The sequence below is a fragment of the Podarcis filfolensis genome, assembly GCF_964270895.1.
Source record: "Podarcis filfolensis genome assembly, chromosome: 16".
NCBI classification, from domain to species: Eukaryota; Metazoa; Chordata; class Lepidosauria; order Squamata; family Lacertidae; genus Podarcis; species Podarcis filfolensis.
In genome coordinates this window covers 29,134,097-29,158,344 of record NC_139620.1, presented here as the reverse complement: position 1 = coordinate 29,158,344, position 24,248 = coordinate 29,134,097, and the positions used below count along the sequence as shown (strand labels likewise).

Sequence of the window (24,248 nt, the reverse complement as noted above, 5' to 3'; positions counted from 1 at the left end):
TCTTGCCTTATAGGATTGTAAAAGGTAAAATATTGCATTGAGCTTTTGGCACATCTTTTCTGACTTCATATGTATTTTTCTCACTTTTTAAGGCAGTTGAACAGCTGAACATAAAAACAAAAACCTACAAAGATCTCTTAAGTGACGAGCCCTTTACTAGGCAAGATATTATAACGCTACAGGTAAGATACTATTATCACTGTTTGAATTAATTAAGGATGTTTAATTAAGGGATGTAGGGGGTATTAGGGGAGGGGGATATCATCATCCTTTGGGGTTGTTTATCCACCTTTGGTCCCCACCCTGCACTCAGCTCTCACCTGTGGCTCCAAGAAGCTGTCAACTGCTACACCCAAGGAATGATTTTGACTGGCCAGCTAAACCAGGTGAGGGTAGTCGATGGGTCTCAAACCCTCAGTGAGACTTCCCCTGCATGGGAAGGCAGGCTCTGACAGATTGAGCAGACAGCACCAACAGTGGGTCCAACCGTCCAGAAGGCAGTTTCTGCATGTGCGGTAGAGTGAAGTGAGGGGCAGATGGGGCTCCTCCACCTGGGAAAGTACCCCATCTAGGAAAAGGAAAGCTCTGATCCTATACCTCTGCTGTCTTGCTGGATATCTTCGGGAGAAGAAAAGGCTACGGAGTAAACCCTACGCAAATCCAGAGTGGGGGCCCTAAGATGTTTGGATGGCACCTTGTATTCCTCCTTCCGGCAACACCTGCAGCCAAGCATATTGCTCTGCTTTCCTTTGGTCCAGATCAGCAAGGCTGAGAGTGGGGGGTCTTGTCCTCTGGGCAGCCCAGGAACCCCATACACACTGCCCAGACTTGCACCCTGCAGAGGTGCTGCCAGCACAGCGGTTTGACATCACCCCCGAGGCATAATCCCATTGTCTTTCGAGACAGATGGATGCCAACCTGCTAAGGTTGGCCTAATGGATTTGTTATTATGTATTTTAATTATGTACTGATGTTAATAGTTCTAAACTGCTTGGAAGCAGATTTGGCAAAAAAGTCGTATATAAATTAATTCATCAACTACAATTAGCTAACTAACTGCCTAGGCAAGCTAGACGCAAAATCTGAGTTTGAGGCACATTCCGTCAAGGCAAAAGCACTCAAAGAGGGTGTGAAGCAAGGCCTGTGAAGAGTGTGGCTGGGGAGGGGTTGTGGCCTGGGGAGAGTTTCAAGGGCCACATAAAGAGTCGTGGGGGGCCACATACGGGCTCTGGGGTTGAGGTCCATCATTCCTGATCTTCTACATCTCTTATCAAAAACTGTGGAAGTAATAAAACATGATTTGGAAAAGAGCAAGCTGCAGAATAATCTTTTGCATGCAGCTTCTATGCCCGTCTGTGTTCTGTGCAATGAAAATCCATTTTCTTCAGCTGCCGCCCAGCTCTTAAAGGAGAAAACAAAGGGAAATAATTTACAAGCATGCAGAAAGGGGAAAGAAAGGAAGCCAGTGGGCTGCCGGTTGGGTGCCGGCCCGCACTGCTTGACTTCGAAAATGTCTTTTGGTTTTACTGCCAGCCGTAAAACTAAAGATTTATTCACCAGTGAAAGCAAACAATTTCAGGGATGAATGAAAGACATAATTATGTTATTTAATGAGAGGCAGAGCAGTTGGCGCTCTCTGGTGAGTTAGTGGTGATGGAATATTGGATGGTTTCTTATCTAAAGTCACAATGCTGCATTCATCTTGACTTTCCCCATTTGCATTCATATTGGCAGACAGTTCTCCCAGCGTTGCTTTGGGACTTGAGGCCACACTCTGTCCTCCTTACTACCCTGTTAAGATATATGCCTCTAGAAAATCAACAAATCATTTTGGAACACCCCCCCCCCTTGGCTTCAAGTTTCATTGCACTCAAATAGAGCACCCTAGCATGAAGAGTTTCATTTAAAGCTGTTGCTGGAGAAAATGCAACACCCTCCCCCCACAATGGCATGAATATGGTTGGATTATCAGCTTCCTGGCTTGACATTTCAAGATGGCTTGGCCTTCACGTATTTTTGCATTGTGTTTCCTTTTTATTTTTAGGATCCAACCAATTTGGACAAATTTAACGTCTCCAGCTTTTTCCATGTGAAGAACAACTTGAAAGTGACCGATCCAGGTAAGAACGGTTGTCAGGAGGCTTGGAGGCCATGAAAGAAGCAAAGCAGAACGTTGAATGGAAAGCAGACTGAGCCATTGTCACATCAAAATGTGGTGGAACAGCCCAATGGGGCTACTTGTCCTGAAAGTGCAGTGCTGGCAGTCAATGAGCTAACAGGCCCAATTCCAGCTGTTAATACAGTGGTACCTTGGTTCTCGAACTTAATCCGTTCCTGGAGTCCGTTTGACTCTCGAAATCGATCAAATACCAAGGCGCAGCTTCCGATTGGCTGCAGGAGCTTCCTGCAGTCAATCGGAAGCTGCGTCGGATGTTTGGCTTCCTCAAAACGGAGCACTTACTTCCGGGTTTGCAGCGTTTGGGAGCCAATTTGTTTGGGAGCCAAGCCATTCAAGTACAGTGGTACCTCAGGTTAAGTACTTAATTCGTTCCAGAGGTCCGTTCTTAACCTGAAACTGTTCTTAACCTGAAGCACCACTTTAGCTAATGGGGGCCTCCTGCTGCCGCCGCGCCACCGGAGCATGATTTCTGTTCTCATCCTGAAGCAAAGTTCTTAACCTGAAGCACTATTTCTGGGTTAGTGGAGTCTGTAACCTGAAGCGTATGTAACCTGAAGCATACGTAACCCGAGGTACCACTGTACCAGGGTACCACTGTACTGGTGTACAAAGCCACAAGAATCTTCACACCCAAGTGTCTAAAAAAACCCACTCCACTTTCCCCAAGATCAACCCCCTCGGGCCCTACGATCAGCAGGGCCTGTTGATGGCGCCTCCCGGTTGCAGGGAGAGGTAACTCATGACAGGGCTTCCTTGGTAACGTTGAATTATTATTTAAATTTCTTACCCATCCTTCACCATCAGATTCCAGAGAAGGTCACAACAATTTGAAATTCAGTTTTGAAAATAGTTGAAACCAATTACTGTCAGAGGAGTAGGGTGAATCCTCAAAACACATACCTCAGGTGTCTAATGCCAGGGTAACGGAATGGCATCTCTAGGGAGCTGGGCTTTCTTGCTTCCTTATTAATTTTTGGGAGCTATTTAATGAGGCAGACAGAGCCACCTCACCAGGGAGGCCATTCCGTTACCCTGGCCTTAAGGCACCTGCTGTGGGTGCCAGAGATTGTCAGATTCGAAACACCGGCAAAAACGTGAATGCCAAGAAGCCGTTTTCCTGTTGGTGTTGTTTTGCAGATGATGAAAAAGCAAGGTCAGACCCGTCCTACTACCTGAAAAATGCAAATGTCGAGACCCGGGAGACGCTGTCGGAACTTTACAAAGAATTCAAAGGGGATGAAGTTTTGGCGGCAACAATGAGGGGTCCAGAGAAGAAGAAAGTCGATAAGCTGAATGCGGTGAGTTGTGTTTGCTGATTTGTAAAGGGCCGCTTCTGAATGGCTAGCGGGAAGGCATTGGTATAAAAGAGAGAGGCTGGATGCATCAGCATCAGGGAAGCAGCCTGGCTAATCAGCCGCAGATTCACTTCTCCCCAATAGCCGTTGATTGGCTGGGACCTTGGCCTCTGTGTTGGTGGTTGTGCCATCAAACTGTACATTATGCAAGACACCAGGCTCTTGTCAGAAGCTGTGGCTTTCCCCTCCCTTCCCTGCGTCCTCCAGCCCTGCTTCTTGAGGGCGCTGAGAGATGTTAGGAGGCCCCCGTTCCCCTCAGGGAACTACAGTTCCCAGAGTTCCCTGGGAAGAGTGCTTGTTAAACTACTCTAGCAACTGTAGTTATAGGTGTGGAATAGGAACCTCTTAACAGCACCCTTGACAAACTACAGTTCCCAAGATTCTTTGCTATGACTGCTCAGAGTTTTATGATGCAGTGCAGATGTGGCCTTATTGCTCTGATGGGTATGCTTTAAGGCAAAAGTGAGGAGCCTGTGGCGCATCGTCACTACCATTGGCCGTGCTCTCTAGGGCTGATGGGAGTTGAGATCCAACAGCACCTTGTGGGCCCAGACTTCCCATCCCTGTTTTAAGTAAATGAGCACTGACCCAACCTTCATTCCTAACACTTGGCAACTACTTAAAACCCATAAATTAAGGCATCTATCCTGAGGTTTCATAACCTTTCTCCTAGTGATGTGAGGTGAGAATATTCTCTGCTAGAAAATTCTTCAGAGAATATTCTCCACAAACTGTAAATTCTCCGTCGTCTACACAGCTGCTTTAAATGTACACACCTCATTAATTGAGCATATTCCTTCAGAATATTCTCCGAAAGGTTATTCTCGAGAATTTAACATAGGCATAGGCAAACTGCAGCCCTCCAAATGTTTGGGACTACAGTTCCCATCATCCCTGACCACTGGTCCTGTTAGCTAGGGATGATGGGAATTGTAGTCGCAAATATTTGGAGGGCCGGAGTTTGCCTATGCCTGATTTAACATCACTATTCCTCCCATGCGCAAGAGTGATTCACAGGGCTGCATTAGACAGTCATGAGAATTGCCTGTAAAAATAATTAGAATTTCAGCTCAGTTACACAACTGCAACTCAAAAGACATCTGGAGGATCCAACGGCTCCTGGTTTACGGTGGGAAGTGTTGTGGCGCAGGATTGCCGTATGTCATTGCTTCACAGCGATGGGGTCCTGGTTTTTCTGTCGGTCTGGAATGCAGATTCTGTGGCTTGATGGTGCATCCGAGTGTTGCTGATTATATTATTGCGGCCTGAAAAGAAATAGTGCCAGTCAGCAGTACATCTTGTGTAGGATCACACACATTGGGCTGTGTCCAATGGGATGTCACCTTCCTCTCCTCTCCCCTGCACCCCCCAAAAAAGTCTGCTCTGGACGGTCTCCCAACCCTCTGGAGCAGATTTTGAGGGTATGCAGGAAAGAAAAGTGGGGGGGGGGGAGAGTTTTGTTGCACAACCCGAAGTGTGTTGCATGAGCAACGCTGTATATAATAACCCAAAGATGCAAGTACAGGCAGCGGCCGTTTTAAGCCTGTCCGATATGTGTGCGACTGCACAGACAAGCATCACGCCAAACCTGGAAGTGACCTGAAAACATCACAAAAAGGGGCCCCGCTGATGTGCACGGGGGTCCAGAAGGTAACCCCTGTGCAAATCGGTCGCTGCCTGTAGTAGATTTGTAGTAGAACCATCTGACACTGCAACATCCCCAACTTAGCAGAAATGGGTTTGGAGGGGCACAGTGTGGATTTTAAATGATGAAATGATGCCTTTCCCCAATAGCGAAATTAATTCTCCAAAATAAATAGCAAAAACAGACAGACCCCAGTGTAACACTCAAAACGGAAGCGTGGCACTCAAATTGGAAGTGTAGCACTCAAAACGGAGCACGTTTGGCTTCCGAAAAAGGTTCACAAACCAGAACACTTGCTTCCGGGTTTGCAGTGTTTGGGTTCCAAGTTGTTTGAGTACCAAGGCATTTGAGAACCAAGGTACCACTGTATATGCTAAACATTTGCCATTTTTAAATTATTATTCTGTGTGGGCAGGTGGGAAGATTTTGTATCACCGCACATGTGATGGTTAGCTGTCTTTGTTTTGAAAAGGAAGGCCAGACCGAAGCATCTTGAATTACGTAATTTTGTTTGTTTCAACAGGCTCACTATTCCACAGGCAGAGTGAGTGCCTCCTTCACCTCCACCGCCATGGCACCTGAAACGATGCACGAAGCAGGTAGCATCATGCAGGGGTGTGGGGCTTGTCCTTTTCTCTCTCTCACCCCTTTCCCATTGTGGCAAGGTAGCAGAGGGGGTGAGGCATCCCTCTACACAACCCGCACCTCTTGTAGAAAAACCCTACAAGCAGCTGCAAATGAAGGCGCAACATTAGTGCCAAAGCAAATCACATGCTTTGCATGTAGAAAATCCCAGGTTCGGTTGCCACTTTAAAAATAATATCACCAGGCAGAAGGTACATTTAGGGCTGCCCCTTCCTCTTCTAAAAGTTCCTCAGATGACCTAGAAACTGAGCCTTATGAGGAAAGGTTGAAGGAGCTGGGTATGTTTAGCTTGGAAAAGAGGAAGAAGAGTTTGGATTTGATATCCCGCTTTATCACTACCCGAAGGAGTCTCAAAGCAGCTAACAATCTCTTTCCCTTCCTCCCCCACAACAAACACTCTGTGAGGTGAGTGGGGCTGAGAGACTTCAGAGAAGTGTGACTGGCCCAAGGTCACCCAGCAGCTGCATGTGGAGGAGCGGGGAAGCGAACCCAGTTCACCAGATTACGAGTCTACCGCTCTTAACCACTACACCACACTGGCTCAGGAGAGTGAGAGGGAGATATGATAGCTATCTTCAAATATCTCAAGGGCTGTCACGTGGAAAAGAGAACAAGCTTGTTTTCACCTGCCCTGGAGGGTAGGACTTGAACCAATGGCTTCAAGTTCCTAGGAAGGAGATTCTGACTAGACTTCAGGAAGAACTTTCTGACAGTAAGAGCTGTTCGACAGTGGAATGGTCCCCCTTGGGAGGCTGTGGACTCTGCTTCCTTGGAGGTTTCTAAGCAGAGGCCGGATGGCCATCTGTCACAGATGCTTTAGTTGAGATTGCTGCATTGCAGGGGTTGGGATGGATGACCCTTGGGGTCCCTTCCAGCTCCACAATTCTATGATTCTATGACCTACACTTTTTTTTTTTAATGTGTTACTGCCTGGGGGAAAAGTTTCATAGGTCATTGGGGAGATGATAAAAGGACGAGTTGTTCTGAAAACACTGTTAAGCCTGCCGTTTAGTATGCATGGCAAGCTGCGGCTTAATTCCCTTAATTTTAGCCAGCGACAATGACGTTTCGCGTGGAAGGTTATCTGACCCTTCTGAGCTCAAGTCACATTGCTTGGCCTCCAGAAGCACAGGGGAGCAGGACTAATTTCAAGTGACCTTTGAAAGGTGGAGGGTGAAGATGTTCCCTGTAGCAGGTTGTGTCTTACTCATTGTTATCATCACCGATGACTGAGACACATTTAACAAGTGCTAATAATTTCACCCTTTGCTTCATCGAACAGCTGCCATTGATGACGACACGGTGCGATACCAGTACTTGAAGAAGAAGAAGGGCTACGTGCGACTTCACACCAACAAAGGGGATCTCAACCTGGAATTGCACTGCGACATGGTACGTGGCTGTTTGATTATGCCATCACAAATGCTATTATTACACTGTCACAGACTGGTAAAAATGACTAATAATAAAATGGGCCGTGCCATTGCTTTTCATTGCTGCGTTATCAAGGTTTTGCATTTGTGAATGAACAGAGAAGGATATCAGACTTACAGCAGTGTTTGCCAAACTTGGATCTCCCATCTGTGGTTTGTTTTGTTTCTGTTTGTTTTTTGGACTACAACTCCCATCATCCATAGCTAGCAAGACCCATAGTCAGGGATGATGGGAATTGTAGCCTGTAAGCCACTGGAGACCCAAGTTTGGGAAACACTGATCTACAGCATAAGTGGGGAACTTTTGGCCTGTGAGACAAATTTAACCATTGAGGACATTACTCCCAAACCTCACCCACCTGCCCTACGTCATATGTGGTGTCATAAGAACATGAGAAAAGCCTGCTAGATCAGGCCAGAGGCTCATCCAGTGTTGGGCGGGTAGAGAGACATGCCTGCCAGTGCACAATTGAGAGCCTTAAAGTGCACTCCCAACTGTGAATTGGCAAGGGAAAGCAGGCTGAGACTCTGCTGCCCATCAGCTGGTGGGCATTAGAGACAAAGCCTCAGCAGTTTTAAGACATTGCTCTGAGATCTTTGTAAGTCTTCCAGAACTTTAGAGCACTCAGTCACCTGGCATCATTCCAACACCACCCACCTGTTAAATTTGGCCCGCAAGGCAGATCTGACTTGCCAAGGGGAAAAGGTTCCCCTCTCTGATCTATAGGGTTTGCTATCCAAATTACCATATGTTAATGGCAATTAGGGACGCGGGTGGAGCTGTGGGTTAAACCACAGAGCCTCTTGGGCTTGCCGATCAGAAGGTCGGCCGTTTGAATCCCTGCGACTGGGTGAGCTCCCGTTGCTCGGTCCCAGCTCCTGCCCACCTAGCAGTTCGAAAGCACATCAAAATGCAAGTAGATAAATGGGTACTGCTCCGGCGGGAAGGTAAACGGCGTTTCCGTGCACTGCTCTGGTTCGCCAGAAGCGGTTTAGTCATGCTGGCCACATGACCCAGAAGCTGTACGCCAGCTCCCTCGGCCAGTAAAGCAAGATGAGCACCGCAACCCCAGAGTCGGCCACGACTGGACCTAATGGTCAGGGGTCCCTTTACCTTTACCTTAATGGCAATTCATGCTAATAGGTAACTTTTTCAGGCTGCATGGTGGGATTTTATTATATAGGCTACAAGTGCAGGCCTTTTTTGACAGCTTCCTGAAGTTTGCTTGGAAATTTGGAATGATTACGTACCGTTGGAGATATACTTGTGTGTACAGTATTTGTATATTTATATATACATACAGTGTGTGTATATCCCTGTCTGTCTGTCTGTCTCTCTCTCTCTCTCTCTCTCTCTCTCTCTCTCTCTCTCTCTCTCTCACACACACACACACACACAAATATATATATATAGAGAGAGGTTTTCTTGCAGGGGTGTTAATTTCTGCTTTTTTTTAGTTTATGCATAAAAATCAAATACAAATTAAAGATGAATCATCTGGATGTGCTCTAGAACATTTTTTTACCATCTACTGGCTGCCTTACCTACAGCGAGAACCCAGGGAGACTTTAAAAGGGGAATGGAAGTGGGCCTAATGGGGTAATCTGCCTGCCATTATTTACACTGAAAAAACTCAGTATAATTTAAGTAGTCCAAAAAACAAAAGAAATATTTAAAAGGCCGATGGAATTATAATACAGTAGAACCACTGTAAAACAGCAGTGGGGAGGGTGGGGTAATATTCCATGAGTTTCCTGAAGGGCCTCCCCAGGGAGAAATGGGTGGGAGCAGCAATGAGGTTTTGGGACAGTTTTTTCTCCAGCCACCCATCTATGCGCTTTTCTCCCAGATGGATGCAAGCGGCAGGTGGCCTGTGTGGTATCGACTCAGCACGTGATGAGTCTTCAGCTATGTGGCAGGGTGATGGAAACATTTTGGAACCACGTTGTGCTGGGGTGGTTCTCAGGAGCCTTCATCAAGGGTTTTTAATGCTGACCAGTTTTTCTCTTTATTCGCTGAGTCACATTGAAAGCAGAGTTATTTGGAACAGCACCAGAATGAACAGTCTATGTTTTGAGTAAGGCACCATCTGCACTATGCATTTAAAGCAGCATCATCATGCTTTGAAAAGACATGGCTTACCCCTCAAATAGTGTCGTTCGTTAAGGGTGCTGAGAGTTGTGGAGAGGTCGCCATTCCCCTCTTGGATCTACAGTTCCCAGAGTTCCCTGAGAAGAGGGCTGGCCGTTAAACCACTCTGGGAAGTGTAACTATGTGAGCTGGCAGCAGGAGGAGCCTCCTCATGACTTTCAGCACCCGTAACAAACTATGTTTCACAGGATTCTTTGGCGGAAGCCATGAACATTTAAAGTGGTTTGATACCGCTTTAAATGTGTGGCGTGGATGGGGCCTCATTTATTTAGCTTGGCTTCACAATGAAGATACAGTTATGCCTTGGCTGACGAACGCCTTGCGACTCGAACGTTTTGGCTCCCGAACGCTGCAAACCCGGAAGTGAGTGTTTTGGTTTTCGAACGTTCTTTAGAACCTGAACATCTGATGCGCCTTCTGATTGGCCGCAGAAGCTTCCTGCAGCCAGTCGGAAGCCGCACCTTGGTTTCCGAACGTTTTGGAAGTCGAACGGACTTCCGGAACGGATTCCGTTTGACTTCCAAGGTACTGTACAGTCGTACAGTCATTTGTCATCTTACACAGGGGGTTGGTTTCAAGGGTTACGCTTAAATCGTGCGAGTCAAATGCACATAAGTTGGGTTGCTGTACTGGTTCTCTGGGCACTGTTGTTTCTGTTCTTGGCAGAACAGGTGGTGGTCTATATTTCCTGGGAAGCAAGTCCATCCCCTTGCTGTCACTGTACAGAGAGTCCTCCAGGATGGCATTCTTGAGAGCTTTTATTGGCCTTGTTATCGCGCCTTTATAGTGTTGAAATCTGGCCAGATTTTAAGCAGCCTTTTGCCTACACAGAAGAGCCTGGCCTGTACTTGTGAAGTATTCATGAGCCAAGAAGTGTTAGGTGTTGCTGAAGGATGTCTTTTTGGGGGCAATGGAGCATCTCGAGGGGAGGAGAAAGTAGGACAGTTGAGAGAAGCAGGCACGGCTCGTGGGCGTGGAAAAAATGTTCTGTTTTACAGTGAGCACTCAAAGGAGGGGTGGCAAATCTCAGACCTGAAGGTCAAATGTGGCCCTCCAAGTCTCCCTGTGTGGCCCTCAGGGCTTTCCCAGGCTACACACTCCCTTCTGGACCCACTTCATTCCCTCCTGGAGTATATTTTCTTGGCTGGAATGGGCCCTTCAACTCTGACCATGCCCCTTGTTTGCCTAGATGGAGGATCAAGAGGGGTGTGTGAGCAGTGTTCAAAATTAGTCAGGTGCCAGGCACATTATGCACCTGGCTTTTGACCACTTGCAACCATCTGGAGATTGTTGGATCTGGACTGTTTTTACACGCTAATGCCACATCCTGTAGAATTCTATCAGCTGTATTTTACCTGCCTTGCCCCCAAAATAGCAACTGGATATTACCGTTTTGGTGACTGCAAAGGTAAAGGTAAAGGGACCCCTGACCATTAGGTCCAGTCGTGGCCGACTCTGGGGTTGCTGCGCTAATCTCGCATTACTGGCCGAGGGAGCCGGCATACAGCTTCCGGGTCATGTGGCCAGCATGACTAAGCCGCTTCTGGCAAACCAGAGCAGCACACGGAAATGCCGTTTACCTTCCCGCCGGAGCGGTACCTATTTATCTACTTGCACCTTAATGTGCTTTCAAACTGCTAGGTTGGCAGGAGCAGGGACCGAGCAACAGGAGCTCACCCCATCGCGGAGATTCAAACCGCCAACCTTCTGATCAGCAAGTCCTAGGCTCTGTGGTTTAACCCACAGCGCCACCCGCGTCCTTTTGGTGACTGTAGCCTTGGTTTAAGGAGCAATTTGGCACCAAGCTTATATTTCTTGAGTGTCTAACACTGTGAGAGTATTGTATGTAGAAACTCAAGTCAAAATTTGCATCCATGGCTCTGCCCTCTTTTGTTTCTGGCCCCGCCCATACTGGCATGTTCCTGCTCTCCCAGAAGGTTATACCCAGAAGGGAATGTGGCGCTCAGGATGGAGGAGGTTTCTGACCCCTACTTGTAAAGCAAGTGTGAGCCCTTAATGTCAGGGAAGCGGAGCCTGTGGCCCTCCAGGCATTGCCCTTCACTGGCCATGCTGACTGGGACTGCTGGGAACTGGAGTCCAACAGCATCCTAAGAATTCAGGTTGGGGTTGATGGTAACTTTTATAAGCTCATCAAGGGGTCAGTGAACTCAGAAGTTTGGGAAACCCTGACTGGGCAGAATACGAGCCACGTCAGCCAAGTGTCAGTTCCAATTCCGCTTGTAACTAACAGAAGAAGAGCAGTGACTGGGTAGTGCCGAAAGGCACCCCCCCCCCCCCCAGTCCTGAAGCACACACCCCCCATCTTTGACGTCCAAAGGTTTTGCAGTATCTCACAGTATCTGACAGCTGGCTGGGCAGAATTGATTGAAAATATCCCCTTGGAGCAAGTGAGGGGGTGGGGAGAGGGCCCCCCAGGCGCACAGCGATAACAAAGCTCTTGGTCTAATGACTGAACTGCTGGCACATTCTGCCTTTGAAAGCCCCGGCAACCGATAAAAAAGCAGCAGGGCTGCAGAGAGGCAGGCACGTCAGTAGTCGGCTTGTGAAAATGCGAAAATCAGTAGACTTGGCATGTCTGCAAATACATGGATTTTGTCTGGCTCGAGCCACGGCCTCCTGGCTGCAAGCGAGGCTTGCCTGTTTAATTGACTTGCGCAAGCTTTTCTGTTAAGATTGGCTCCCAAAGCAGCTTAAAGCAATTTGAAATCCAAGAGATGTAAAATTCCATCGCAGTGTTGATGATGGTGGCGATGTGATAACACAGGTGTGAGCATAGCACTCTCTTTTGACCCCTGAGAGTTGATGAAGCACTCCTGGTCTGCACATGCGCAGTAGAATGATAGTAGTAGACCAAGGTGGCAAGAATTGACTGTACCACTTCAACCAGTGGGTGGGGGAGGTCTTTTTTTTTAACGCTCCCATTTACTTTTTTAAAAAAGAAACATTTGCACAAACAAAAAACCAGCACACCAGGGAGATGTTTTGCTCTAGTCTTCTTTCTTGCGCTGAGTTTTTAAAATTAAAGCAACAAACATAGGGGAACACTGAAGATTATAACACACACAGTAGAGTAGACCTAGATGGAACCTAAACTCCATGTTCCAGACCCTTCCTCTGTAGCGTGGCAAGCCTGCCATGTGGAAGTCCCTGCCAGTAGAGGTTTAACAGGAATTATCCCTGCCTGTTTTTGGACCCCTTCTGAAAACTGTGTATTCAAACAGGCCTTTGAAATGAGGGTTTCATTATTGCCAACCAATCTTTATTGATTGATGCTTTTGTTGATTTTATTGCATTGTTGCTGTTTATCATGTTGCATGCCACATGGCTTTATTTTTATGAGGCTACAGGCTATAATTAGTTTATTGGTTGGCTGGTTGATTAAAGGTAGCAGGAATAAGGACTGACAGGTGGGCTGATGATCATGGCTTAATATCGGCATCTGTTGGTATTAGAAGCTAAGATACTACTTTATTAATAAATAATAAAATGTGGAATAATAAAAATAATAAAATGTGGAAAATTGGATTGGATTGGATTTGATATATGTTAATTAGATGTTCTTATTGGAAAATTAATAAACGCTTTAAAAATAATAATAATAATAAAATGTGGAAAATAAATGCCATTGATATAAGAACGGGATATCCCTGGTTGGCGCATCAGTAAGGTACATGTGCTTGTCTTGATTCATACCTAAAGATTCAGATGTCATTGCTTGAGCATGACTGTATAAGTGAGAAATAGCTAGGATATCAGTAGTTAGAGGTTTAGAAAGATGGTATACAAGAACATAAGAAAAGCCATGCAGCAGGCTCAAGCCAAAGGCCCATCTAGTCCAGCGTTCTGTTCTCACAGTGGCCAACCAGATGCCTACAGGAAGCCTGTAGACAGGTCTTGAGTGTAGCAGCGCTCTCCTCACCTGTGATTTCCAGCAAGTGGCATTCAGTGGAGGTAGAACATAGACACCATCGCTAGGAGCCACTGAGTGAGGTTGCACTGATAGGAGCAGGTTCACAGCTTAGGGGTGCTCCTGAATTCAACCAGTTATGACTCCTCTTGGACAGAGATGATTTGACCACAGTACTCCATGCTCTGCTAATTCCCAGACTGGATTATTGCAATGCACTTTTCTTATGGGGTGCCCTTGAAGGTGACTTCAAAAACTTCATTTGGTTCAAAAGGCAGCAACCAGATTACTGGCTGAGGTTCCGTTTAGATCTCATGCAGATGCTGGTGACGCTGTGGGTTAAACCACAGAGCCTAGGACTTGCCGATCAGAAGGTCGGTGGTTCGAATCCCCGTGACGGGGTGAGCTCCTGTTGCTCGGTCCCAGCTCCTGCCAAACTAGCAGTTCGAAAGCACGTCAAAGTGCAAGTAGATAAATAGGTACCGCTCCGGCGGGAAGGTAAACGGTGTTTCCATGCACTGCTCTGGATGCGCCAGAAGTGGCTTAGTCATGCTGGCCACATGACCCAGAAGTTGTACGCCGGCTCCCTCGGCCAATAAAGCGAGATGAGCGCCGCAACCCCAGAGTCGGCCACAACTGGACCTAATGGTCAGGGGTCCCTTTACCTTTACCTAACCCCGTTTTAAAACAGCTCTCAGTTCATTTGTGGGCCTCATTCAAGGTGCTTGTGATAGCACCTTTAAAGTCCTAAATGACTCAGGACCCCGCCCCCCAACTGCCTCCTTCCTTATGGACCCTCTCAGTGGGGTCCAATTATATAGTGACAGCTGGGTTGTTGTTGCTTTGAAAGAAAGTAAAGGAAAGATTCAGAGCATAAGATTGTTACGTAATTAAGGAATGAAGGTGTCACTTCTGTACCTGCTGGAAGGATGAAATTGGCTTCTCTTTCCGACAGGGAAAAGAAACCTGGGCTGGTTTCTAACCGCGCTTCGTTCTGATAAGGTTGCTAAGAAACCGCTTGCTTGCCGGAGCATTGTCTGCCTTGCGCGATGCACGCAGTGGCCATGGGAACGCACTGATAGCTTTTTACAGGAGGAAGGGGGGAAATTGCAGCGAAGTGGTTGTCCTCATTTACCAAGCTGCAGCCCACAAAATAGTTCCAAAGTAAAGAAGCAATTTGTCTCTTATCAACCTCTGGTAGGTTTTGTTATTGGTTTCTAGAATGCTGAAGTGGGACTTTGTATTCTCCCAGGCACTTCGGCTTCCAGCTAATTTCATTCCTCCCCTCCTTGCCTTTTAAGAGAGTCATTGCAAAATGTGTTTATTGCCCCAACTGTGTTGCTCCTTTTTTTTAAAAAAAATCACCAGCTATTGCTAAAAGCTGCTTATTTTCTTTTTGAGTCACGGACAAAAATGAACATACTTGCTTTATCTGCCCTTTCAACTATGCCATCATTCACCACTTAAAAACAGAGTCATCCAGTTAGACAGTTAGTTATGCTCGTAAGAATGTACAAAGAATCCCCCGCTGGATCAGACCAGAGGCCTGTCAGATCCAGAGACACGTTTTCCACTGAGCCAGTTGGATGCCTCCAGGAAGCTCAATTGCCCATCTTCTGCTGTTGTTCCCCAGTGACTTGTATTCAGAGACATGGCAACTCTGATGCTGGAGGAAATAATACAGCCATAAAGACTAGCAGCCATTGATATCATCTATGAATTTCTGTAATTTTTTAACAGCCACCCAAGCGGGTCGCCATCACTACATCTTGTGGTAGAGAATTATGTAGTTGTGGGCTGGTACTTGAATCTTGTTGTTGCTGTTTAGTCGTTTAGTCGTGTCCGACTCTTCATGACCCCATGGACCAGAGCATGCCAGGCACTCCTGTCTTCCACTGCCTCCCGCAGTTTGGTCAAACTCATGCTGGTAGCTTCAAGAACACTATCCAACCATCTCGTCCTCTGCCGTCCCCTTCTCCTTGTGCCCTCCATCTTTCCCAACATCAGGGTCTTTTCCAGGGAGTCTTCTCTTCTCATGAGGTGGCCAAAGTATTGGAGCCTCAGCTTCAGGATCTGTCCTTCCAGTGAGCACTCAGGACTGATTTCCTTAAGAATGGATAGGTTTGATCTTCTTGCAGTCCATGGGACTCTCAAGAGTCTCCTCCAGCACCATAATTCAAAAGCATCAATTCTTCGGTGATCAGCCTTCTTTATGGTCCAGCTCTCACTTCCATACATCACTACTGGGAAAACCATAGCTTTTACTATACGGACCTTTGTTGACAAGGTGATGTCTTTGCTTTTTAAGATGCTGTCTAGGTTTGTCATTGCTTTTCTCCCAAACTTGAATCTACCGCCATGCAAATATTTGAAAGATTGCCTCTTTTCCTACAAGCCTGTTGAATTTAGCAAGATCAGAGGTACTCTGCCTCTGAATTCTATTGCTGTGGAAGATCAGGAAGTTGGGTGCTATTGCACTCAATGTCCTGCTTAAGGGATTCCCAGAGGCGTCTAGTAGAGACTACTTTGAGAACAGATTACTGTACTAGATGGGCCTTTGGTCTGACCCAGCAGGACTTGTCTTTGGTTCTTAAAGTTCCAGGAGGGGAAAGTTCACAATTTCATCTGAATTGCAGTTCACCTAGGTTTAGTACAACTTTGTCCTAAAAGAAATTGCTGTTGAAATGGTAAAATAGAAAGCTGGCAGAAGGGAATAAAGAACAGGGACAGGTTAGCGCTAATTTGGTGGGAAATAATCTGCAATATTGTTGGGTGGGGGGAGGAATACGTTGAGACCTGCGTCGCAATATTGTTTTGCTTGTTGAATTAGACCGGAACAATTTCAGCCAGGTAATGCGTCATTGTGTGTGTGATACAATGGGCGTTAAAAAGAATGGAAACACATAATCATTCTTTTGACTGTGTGAAAGACAATCTTTAATTACAATTGCCTAATGCTTTTTTATTATTTTCCAGACTCCTAAAACCTGTGAAAACTTCATTAAACTGTGCAAGAAAAATTACTACGACGGGACTATTTTTCACAGATCAATTCGTAATTTTGTGGTGAGTATTGGGAGTGGGGGAGAAAGCTTTTTTATCTCCAGTGTTTTATGACCAGAGCAGAGAACTATAGTTATGTCAAGAGGTATTAATTTTCACTCTTTGTGGGGGTTTTGTGTGTGTTTTGTGTTTTTTTCAAATCTCCTTCTGGACTAGAATTTGCCACAGACAAAAAAATAAGGCTGACGTTAATAGAAAGAGAATATTCCTTGAGAACAAGATCGCTTTTCTGGAGTAAGAGCAACATCTGATTGCCTAGCAACCTGCGTTGAATAAGTCAGGCTGTCATCAGCCGTTTCCAAGCACTCAGAAAGGAAGAATGTTGTCATCGCTCAGTTTTCATTCAGACTCCATGGCTTGTGACATTTGAAACTTGGGTTCACTGGGCGATATGAAAGGCCAGACTCTGAATTGCATTACTCTAAGGGGCTTGGTGCTTAGAGTGCCAGACCAGGACCCCAAACACCAGGTTTCAAATCTCCACTCGCTGGGTTCACCTCGGGCCCGTCTCTGTCTCTCAGCCTAACCTACCTCACAGGGTTTCTGTGTGGATGAAATGGGGAAGCGGAGAGCAATGTCTGCCACCTTGAGCTTCTTGGAGGAATGGAGGGATATAGATGTAGCAATAATCACCTTTTAGCACATGAAATTGCCACTGCATATTCATCAGTTCCACACAACCCATACATTGTCCGTCAGTTCTGTTTTGGGGATAACTAGAGCGAAGACAAGAGAGGAAGCAAGGGTCCCATTACCTTGATAGTATAATAATAATAATAATAATAATAATAATAATAATAATAATAATAATTTTATTATTTATACCCTGCCCATGTGGCTGGGCTCCCCCAGCCACTATGGGTGGCTCCAAACAGAACACAGTCAAACCTTGGTTTTCAATCGTCTCCGTTGCTGAACATTTTGGCTCCCAAATGTCAAAAACCCGGAAGCCGGACATCTGACGCAGCAGACAAGCAGCTTCCGATTGGCTCTTCCTATTTGCAAGAGCCAATCAGAAGCTGCGCCTTGGTAATCGGACGTTTTGGAGGTCGAACATCCTTCCGGAACAGATTACGTTCAGCTTCTGAGGTACCACTGTATTAAAAACACGATAAAACATCAGACATTAAAAACTCCCCTAAACAGGACTGCCTTCAGATGTCTTCTAAAAGTCAGCTGCATTAGAACATAAGAAGAACCTGCTGGATCAGACCAGTGGCCCACCTAGCTCAGGATCCTGTTCTCATGGTGGCCAACCAATGACAAGAGCTGAATACAGGGTACCCCCCAGACTTCACTCTTGATCCTTCCAAGGGAGTACCACCCTATCCACAACAAGTAATCTAGCTCCTTGACTTGGGGTTTGCCCATCAGCAGAGCCTCTGCTTTTTTAGCACCCAGTTATTCCATCTGCATCCTTTCTCCCCACCTCTTCCCACCCTAAACCTTCTATATCTTTTGATTCCACAGATCCAAGGAGGGGATCCAACGGGAACAGGAACAGGTAAGCAAACTGGGTCGATTCCTTACCTGCAGTTGGGTCGCTCAGGATTTGAAATGAATCCCATCTTTTAAAGCTGGAAACCCCTTCAGCCGGTGGTTGCAACAGGCTGCCTGCTTTTCCCTTCTGTTTACAGTCAACACTTCAGGGTGCAGCAACCTTAATTCAGGCTCGGCGTACTGTTTATATTTTTATGCCCACCATTTATGAAAGGGGAGGGGATAGACTATTTTAGGTAAAGCAAATTGGCAGGATAAGTGTGCTTGGTGAATTTTTCAGTTATTGGAATGGAAGCATTAAGCTGAACAGGACTAATTGGAATTCCTTGATGGCCCTTTGCTTTATTGACAACCCAAGTGGTTACGTTATAGAATGTTAAAGCTTGTTTCCTCTAGGATTTTAGGAAATGGAAATGTGATTTGTTTTCAGGTTAATTGTAATGATTCACATGCCTTGAATTAATTGTTGAACGAAATACCGAAACACATCATTGGTCTTTCTAGCTCAGCACCAACACTGACTGGCAGCAGCTCTCTGAGCCACAGACCTCACCCAAACTGCAGTTCTTAAATTGTTTGCTGTGCATTAGCTGCATTGCCTTCCCCCAAACCCACTCCAGAGTAAGTCATTTTGAGAACTGCAGAATGGGGGGTCGGGGGGCGGAGAGAGATGCCCTGGCTTCAAGCAAGGCCTTCGTTATGTTCAGAATGAAAGAGATGTTTGTGGAATTGCTCCTGGCTCAAGAACGGCTGGTTCCATCCAAGTTCAATCTTGCTATTAGTCCCTCGATCGCTTCGTGAAGTTAAGAACAAAAGTTTTCTTGTTCTTCATATACTCTCCGCCCACACACCTTCCTGCCCACCCCCCAGATCTGCCCTTGCTTTCTTTGCTGGTGTGGACACCTTGAAAGGCGGTCAAGAACAGCATAGACAAAGGCAGATGCCCCATGAATAAAGTGGGGAACTGTTCTCAAGGGCACTCTCCTGAACCCAGCTGACCCATCCTATCTCTTATTATCAGTGACTCAGGAGGCATCTGAGCAAGAGCCATCAAACATCTGTCTCGTTAGACTTGCTAGATGCTTTGCATGCTTTCAGGTCGCCCACAGTTCTTTCGCAGATAGCAGATCAGAGAACTATAGGGTTGGAAGGGACCCCCAAGGGCCATCCATTCCAACCCAAACATTTGCAGGGCAGGTAATAAAGCAAGCTGAAGACTTGTCTGATTAGTTCACTGGCTTGGGAGTCCTGTGGGCAAAATTCAGCCTCCCCACTCAAGTCTTTGGACCAGGTGCTTTCTGTCGTGTCTTTTAAAACCCATCATGTGGTCAAGCACTCAGTCCTTTTTTCCCCCAAAGGGTCTGCGGTCCAGTCGGAGTCTGTTGGCTGAAGTGTCTCCTAGGGATTCAGATGCAGGCTCTGGTGCCAACAGATCCATGCAGGAAGCAGCGGGTAGTAGATCAGTCTCCAGCCTGAGGCTACTTTTAGAGTAAAAGGTAAAGGTAAAGGGACCCCTGATCATTAGGTCCAGTCGCGGACGACTCTGGGGTTGTGGCGCTCATCTCACTTTATTGGCCGAGGGAGCCGGCGTACAGCTTCCGGGTCATGTGGCCAGCATGACTAAGCCGCATCTGGCGAACCAGAGCAGTACACGGAAACACCGTTTACTTTCCCACCGGAGTGGTACCTATTTATCTACTTGCACTTCGATGTGCTTTCGAACTGCTAGGTTGGCAGGAGCTGGGACTGAACAATGGGAGCTCACCCCGTCGCGGGGATTTGAACCACCGACCTTCTGATCGGCAAGCCCTAGGCTCTGTGGTTTAACCCACAGCACCACCTGCGTCCCTTACTTTTGCATATGAGGCTGGATAGCTCAGTTGGTAGAGCATGAGACTCTTAATCCCAGGCTCATGGGTTTAAGCCCCATGGTGGATGAAAGTTTCCTGCATTGCAGGGGTTGGACTGGATGATCCTCGTGGCCCCTTCCAGCTCTACAAACCTGTGATTCTGTTATTCCTGGGCCTCATTCACACTGCACACACAAAGCACTGCAGCACCACTTTAAACAGTTGTGGCTTCGTAGTTCTCTGTGAAAAGGGGTTGAATTTTAAACCACTATGGGAATTGTACCTCTGGTACAGCAGCCTTAACCAATTATAGCCCCCAGAATTCTCTGGCGGGAAGCCATGACTTTTTGAAGTGGTGTCATAGCGCTTTAAGTGTTTGGCCCCTGGTTTGGGGCCGTGGCACAAGTACCAATCTGAGGGGGAAACTGTAAATCCTCATAGTAGGAATTGCGGGGGACTAAACTGCAAGTGCCAATAAAATGTCCAGAAGGGGACTTTACTTGATTCATTCTTCTTCTTTTGTTTAAAAAGAAGAAGATAAGTTATCTTCACACTGAGGGCAACATTTCCATCTTGCTTCCATCTCCGCTCACTTCCCTTGAATTCGACTTGAGTACGCCTGCTGGCTCAGCGGGCCTCAGAGTTCCCTCCCTCGGAGCTCGGAGCAACTTTTGCAAAGCCGCCGCTTAAGCGATTCTGGAAAGGAGCTCTTCCCAGCAGCCACCATCATTCAGAGTGAATTAGGGGGAGTCACTCTTATTACATGCTTCAGAGCCGTGTGGCTAAATCACAGACACAAAGAGCGCAAACTCTCTCTCGACCGGTGCAGGGAAGGCCGCTCTGCGCTGCCACGGATCCTGTACCTGTGACTGTGCACAGATTACCAGCCTCCCTCCCCCTCCCCACTACAATATCCCCGAGGGATCGGGTTTCAGTTATTGCTGCAGTTATCAGATGGCAGAAGCAGAGACCGAGAGACTTGTGGAAAGTGTGGGAAATTGGACTGTAGTTCCCATTTGCAGAGTATGCGGAAGACAGCCCTGGGTCGTTTGACCCTTTCATTCTCCGCCCCCCCCCTTTAAAAACTATGCAACACACTCTCTTTTAAAGTTTAAAGAACTTATAACTGTAATTGAATATGCTTTTAGTTGCAGATTAAATATATACAGTGGAACCTTGTGTTACGTACCGTCCTCCTTGCGAACGCTTCGGGTTACGAGCTCTGCTAACCTGGAAGTAGGTCCCCTTGTTGCGAACTTTGCCCCGGGATGCAAGCTGAAGTCGCGAGGTAGCAGCGGGAGGCGCCATTAGCGAAAGTGCGCTTCATGTTACGATCGGTTTCAGGTTACAAACAGACCTCTGGAAACAGATTAAGTTTGTAACCGGAGGTACCACTGTACAGTGGTACCTCTGGGTGTGAATGGGATCCATTCCAGAGCCCCGTTCTCATCCTGAAGCGAACGTAAGACGCGACTGTGCGTCTGCACGTTCACAGGTCGCGTTTCACAGCTTCCACGCATGCGCATGACATCATTTTGAGCGTCTGCGCATGTGCGAGCAGCAAAACCCGGACGTAACGCGCTCTGTTACTTCCGGGTCACCACAGAGCGCAACCCGAAAATATTTAAGCTGAAGCGTATTCTTCCCGAGGTATGACTGTATAAGGAGTAAATCTCTACATAAATCCAGACTGGAGTCCCCAAAATTGTTGGATGGCACCTTGTCTGCATCCTTCCGGCAACTCCTGCAGCCAAGCTGGTGCCAAATGTATTGCTCTGCTTTCCTTTGGGCCACATCGGGGAGGCAGAGAGTGGGCTCTTGTTGTCTGGGCAGCCCAAGACCTCCATACACACCGCCCAGGCTTGCGTCCCAGGGAAGTCACTTAGCAGTTTGACTCCACACCCCACCCCAGGCGCACGACATTGTCTCTCAGGACAGATGGAGGCCAACACTATGTTTGGGGAGGGTGTGTTAAAGCAGATGTGACGGATTCTAAGCCTTTGGAGTGCAGTACATGGAATATTTAAAATTAACAACCAAGAGTATTAAAGAACTGGAGTGGTTACATTGCCAATTGCGGAATAAGTGGCATTCTGGCTCAATATACTGTTTTTGGTTCTCTTAACGGTATGTAGCTATTTAAGATTCCATTTACTCTATGCAGCTGTTTAAGAGGGAAGCTTCAGATGCGTGCTTAGAAGAAGCAATCAGAATGTTACCTTCCTCTTAATCTAATTCAGTATTTCAGTCCCGAGGCAAGCCTGATTTACATTGCAGCCAGACTAGAAATATTCCTTTATCTTAACAAGTCATGTGGCATTTGAAATTCCTTGTGGTAATCGGTCTTAAGGATTTGCTGTAATGTGCGCTGTGCTCCCTGTTTCACAGAGAGGGAGAGGGAGAGAGATAAAAGCTCAGAGACTTCCATTTCCAGAAACTAGGGAGGATTTGCCCCGAGGCTCCCTCTGCATTGTATTAAATGGGTTTAACTGCCATGCCAATCCACAAGCAAGGCTGGGAAGTGCCACTGTGTGGCGACCAGGCGATCTCATGTGCCCGCTTAGGCATCGCACCGAAGCAGAGGACGTGCGCCATTGAGAAAGAGGACACAAGCTTGTATGAATTTGTGTTTTTTTTAATAATGATGATGATGCATTTGCTAATTTGTAAGTATAGATTAAAATTCAGAAAATGTGTCTAGAATTTAAATTCCACAAAACACAAGCCAATAGACTCCCCATCCAAATACCTCCCAAATAAATTATTTGCTACCCAAATCAACACAGGAAACTACCTTGTACTGAGTCAAACCATCAGTTCATCTAGTTCCATATTGTAGGCCATGGGTAGGCAAACTAAGGCCCGGGGGCCGGATCCGGCCCAATCGCCTTCTGAATTCGGCCCACGGACGGTCCGGGAATCAGCATGTTTTTACATGAGTAGAATGTGTCCTTTTATTTAAAATGCATCTCTGGGTTATTTGTGGGGCATAGGAATTCATTCCCCACCCCCACAAAAAATAGTCTGGCCCCTCACAAGGTCTGAGGGACAGTGGACCGGCACCCTGCTGAAAAAGTTTGCAGACCCCTGTTGTAGGCACTGGCTGACTGTGGTTTGCCAGGTTATCGGGCAGGGGATATTCCTGCTTAGAGATGCTCTACCTCTGAGTTATGGCTCTTCTCCAAGGCAGTTCCTATTCACACACATCACCCTTCAAATCAACTCCCAACTCACTTCATTATCCCCATTAGCCATCACCACCTCTCATATTTTTAATTCTTAATTAACTGGGTACACAAAAGCAGTGGGTTGGGTATTCTACCATGGGCTGAGGTAGCCAGCAGCTGGTTTTGTCTCCTTTCTTATTCTGCAGCCCACTTTCCACGGGAGAACATGAAACCCTTGCTCTTTGTGGTGGTGGTGGTGGTGGTTGTTGCTGTCCAAATAAAGGTGGCGGTGGTGGCCTAAAGTGGATTTTTTATTTCCACCCCCACCCCCTGTAGACCAACACAACAACTACTGTACCTAGGATTTTAGTTTTTACTAGCACCCCATCTTTTGCCAGCTAAGGAGAGTCTCAAAATGGCGGCCCAGGGGATCAGAATTACACGCTGCACCCCAAGCACCATATTCTGGGGTGACCTGTGTATATAGGAACAAATCCACACCTGAGCTTGCAGTTCTTGCACCAAACACTAAAAATGCACCAAGAGATCATCAAAAGCATTCAATGAGTAGTCCCATTTTACAGGTGAAATGCACTGAGGCGGAGATAGAATAAATTAACTCAAGGCTAGCGCAGACCCTTCTGCAGCAGAGGCTTCTTTTTTCACAGAACTAGTTTAGTGGCAGCATTCATAAGGTTGAAACCCTTCATTAACATCTGGGGGACGTCCAAGCCCCCTTGGGATTCCCATTTGGGGGACCCCCCCTTTCTGCAAAGAAAAAACATGCAGCTGGAACCAGTGGCGGAGCTTCATGCTCCGGCACCGGGGGGGGGGGCGGAAAGCAGGCGGGGGATGGGGCTGGTGTGCGTCCTGGGAGCATAGCATGCTGCCTGTGAGGGTGTGGTGCCCAGCGTGGGCGGGGGGCAGCCGCGATGGCACCCCACTGGGATCACGCTGCCGGGGCGGTGCGCTCCCCCCGCACTCCTCTTCCTCCGCCAGTGGCTGGAACACTTGGGAGGCCAATTTGGAGAAGAAAAACAGAAAATGGGAGAGGGTTAAGCACCTCATCTTTTGCTGTTCTTTAGCTCAAAAGCCACCCCAGCCCCACTTAAGCCACCTTTCCTTTAATAAAGAGGCCATCTGGGGGATTGTTACAAACACCTACAGTGTAGGTTAACCCCAGTGTCACAAGGGAGAATGAAAGCAAGCTGTCAGTTGGTTGAACAAGAAGCCCTCCCACTTCATTCACCCAATCCCCTTCCTTCACATCCGCCCCCCCTTCCACCCAACTAAGTAAAGTGGCAATTCATTTTGAAATTGCCATGCATGAT

At 47.0% G+C, this 24,248-nt stretch overlaps 1 protein-coding gene and 1 long non-coding RNA gene across 2 annotated transcripts in view; one reads left to right on the top strand and one right to left on the bottom strand.

Moving 5' to 3' along the window:
• Window positions 1–24,248, top strand: part of PPIL2 (peptidylprolyl isomerase like 2) — a 77,384-nt gene that overhangs the window by 30,363 nt on the left and 22,773 nt on the right. The window contains exons 8-14 of the mRNA XM_083590293.1: window positions 93–182; window positions 2,045–2,120; window positions 3,317–3,477; window positions 5,703–5,778; window positions 7,107–7,216; window positions 16,314–16,403; window positions 17,871–17,904. Of these exons, the coding sequence (XP_083446419.1) occupies window positions 93–182; window positions 2,045–2,120; window positions 3,317–3,477; window positions 5,703–5,778; window positions 7,107–7,216; window positions 16,314–16,403; window positions 17,871–17,904 (637 nt within the window). The remainder of the gene's footprint in view (window positions 1–92; window positions 183–2,044; window positions 2,121–3,316; window positions 3,478–5,702; window positions 5,779–7,106; window positions 7,217–16,313; window positions 16,404–17,870; window positions 17,905–24,248) is intronic.
• Window positions 4,638–7,184, bottom strand: LOC310751495. Its single transcript, XR_014542563.1, has 2 exons — window positions 7,088–7,184; window positions 4,638–4,799 (listed from the first exon to the last, which is right to left on the bottom strand). It is a non-coding gene; the product is annotated as an uncharacterized lncRNA (long non-coding RNA).